General features: G+C 44.4%; 1 protein-coding gene across 1 annotated transcript; it reads left to right on the top strand.

Moving 5' to 3' along the window:
* Positions 1–485: 485 nt before the first annotated feature.
* On the top strand, positions 486–1,457 carry LOC138520258 (olfactory receptor class A-like protein 1). The gene has a single exon (XM_069632720.1). It carries the CDS (start codon positions 486–488, stop codon positions 1,455–1,457), a length of 972 nt encoding a protein of 323 aa, XP_069488821.1.
* Positions 1,458–2,780: the final 1,323 nt, after the last annotated feature.

Genomic DNA, 2,780 nt, shown 5'->3' on the forward strand with positions numbered 1-2,780 from the left:
TTGACGATTGCAAGTTTAAGCTCCAGAATACATTCTGATTTCGCTGCTCTTTTTATCCATGTGTTAGTCCTCATGTGCTTTCGTTGTACTCGACATGCACTGGTCACCGCAATGGCAATCACTGTGGCAATCACTCTTGAGAGTGCACTTACATTTTCTAGTGGGACACTTGGCATGGAGCCAGAGGCTGCAAGCAATAGTGTATCAGTTGTGCGAACAAGTGTGATAATGCTGGGGGGTGCAGCGGTCCCATGAACATCACATGTGCCCATGGACTGCTCACACATATTGTAGAAAAAAGGTGGGGCCAAGATTGCATATTTAAAGAGTCTCTTACTGGGAGAATGTACAAGCATAAATTATAGAAAATCACTATACTACAATTGTTTCTAACCTCAAAATTATTGTCCTTGCAGATCCAGCCGGACCAATCATAAGCGACTCATCAAGACCATAACCAATTACACCCGAAAAGGGCAAGAATAATGCACCTGTTAGACCTTGCTCAGGGTGGGATTATCCTCCTGCAGATGGCTTTGGGGTGTTTAGGCAATCTTGCCATATTGGCATTCTATGTGTATGTGTGGGCTACAGACCACACCCTGAAACCTGTTGAGAGTATTGTTTCACATCTGGCCTTCGCCAATCTGACGTCGCTTATGTTGCGTGGAGTCCCCCATGTAACAACGCTCTTTGGGGCAAAGAAAGTCCTCACCAGCACTGGCTGTAAATCAGTCATCTACCTGTACAGAGTGACCCGCGCACTTTCCGTCACGACCACGTGCATCTTGAGTGTGTTCCAGTCTGTGACTATTGCCCCGATTACCTCTCTATGGGGCAAGTTCAAACTAAGACTTCCAAGCTATCTGATTCCTTCTTTCGCTATTTCATGGCTTGTCAATTTTTTGTCATATGTTGTGGTGCCCCTCAACACAGTTGCGCCTGAGAATAACACCATCCCTGTAAATGCTGTTAACCTTGGGTTCTGCTACACACTTCGTGTTAGCAGATTCTCAAGTGCCGAGGATGTTCTATCTCAAATGTACTTCTTCGGAATCGATGTTATCCCTGTCGTCATCATGATTCTTGCCAGTGGTCACATCGTGCTGACCTTGAGGATCCACCAGCAGCGTGTTCGGTACGTTCAGACTTCCCGCAAGAACCAGACAATGGGAGCAGAGGCCCAAGCTGCCAAAACCATCATCCAACTGGTCGCCCTCTATGTTTTCTTTTATGGTGTTGACATGGCTATCATGGCTTACACCAATATCATAAGGAAACAGTCCTTAATTTTATCAGACATCCGTGTGATATTTTCTTACTGTTTTCCATCCCTGAGCCCCTTCGTTATGATCAGGTTCAACAGAAGGATATCTCATATGTTGGCAAGTGGGAAGATGAAGAAAGCTCACCTCTCTGAAAAACATCCTTCTGCCATTTCTAATTTTGGAATGTGAGACTTACATGTTGTCAATGGCTCTGTTTGCCCTCTGTCCTGCATCGAACCAGACTACAGTCAGGACTGCACAACAGCATCTCAGGGTGGGTTTTTTAGAATCCAACATCGTGCTCAACATTTAATGGGATGCAAACTTCCACTGGATTTCAGGGATGACAGATGGCTAGTACTTGGGCAACTTTACCCAGCAACTCTAACCAAATCCTTTTCAAAGGAATGATTATCCCCCCTCCCTCAAACTGAATGTAGTGGAGATAGACCCCTTCCCCCTCAAACCAAACACAGTTAATTTGGTGAGGTGAGTATTTACTCTAAATGGTGTAAAAATTAGAATTATAGTGCTTTACAGGACAGCGCTTTAAGGGGTGATTTAGTTATGGTGGCAGAATAACATGAAGAGAAGAGAATGTGTTAGGTAGTAAATGTTATGATATATTATCAAAGAATCTAAATCCAAATTAGCACAGGTATCAAGTTTTAGGCAAATTTGGGAAGGTCAGGCATTTTGTAATGAGGGTAGCCATTTTAGGTTTTGTGACAAGGTCAGGCACTTTAAAATGGATACTTGGTTGACCAGCCAAAATGGTTGCATTGTGCTAACTCACTCTGACCTCACTGGACAGTTTTTTACGAAGTGTTGATCCAGGGGACAAGGAAGGGGTCTAGGAGTGAGCAGAACTGGTTTAGACGAGGCTCGAGTGGCAGATATGAGAGCAAATCTCAAAGTAGAATTAGGAACAGCTCATTGATCATGTCATATGAGTTAACAAATCATAGATAGGAAGGAGTTGTCCTTGTGACCAAACCATTAGCTCACCTCCCTAGGACTGAGCATAAGGCTGGGTACACTTAGCAATTTGAGCAAAGTTCCAGAGGTGTTCAAGGTGTATGATGTGTACTGTCAGCTGGAAGAAAATAAAAACCTGATGACTTCTGAAATGTGCCTGAGTCTCCTCCCTACTCCAGTGTCCCTTCCTGATCCTAAGAGATGCCAAGGCCCAGCAGATGGGGGTGTAGAGGCCCCCATGAACACCTTCAAAATTCCCATTGCAGAAAATGCATTGGTTCCTCAAGCTCATAATAAGGTCATATGATCAAACCTACTGTTCCTATTGATGACATGAGGAGATTTCTCCAGGCACTGCACTCTACCATCTGATGCAGGCACCTGGCTACTCAGATTCTGACTGTCTCTTTTGAAACACCACGTGATCTGGATGCAAACCTCCTTAGAGGCTCCAAAGGAAATAATTCCTTCACCACATGCCAGGTGAGTATTTACAGTCTCCGGAATGAGCCACGTATTTACTTCCAAGCCTGA

Source organism: Ambystoma mexicanum, chromosome 13 (genome assembly GCF_040938575.1).
Source record: "Ambystoma mexicanum isolate Mex_15411 chromosome 13, UKY_AmexF1_1, whole genome shotgun sequence".
Classification (NCBI taxonomy): Eukaryota; Metazoa; Chordata; class Amphibia; order Caudata; family Ambystomatidae; genus Ambystoma; species Ambystoma mexicanum.

What these genes read in the sequence shown, in the direction of transcription:
- LOC138520258 (XM_069632720.1), top strand. Translation starts at nt 486, where the DNA reads ATGCACCTGTTAGACCTTGCTCAGGGTGGGATTATCCTCCTGCAGATG.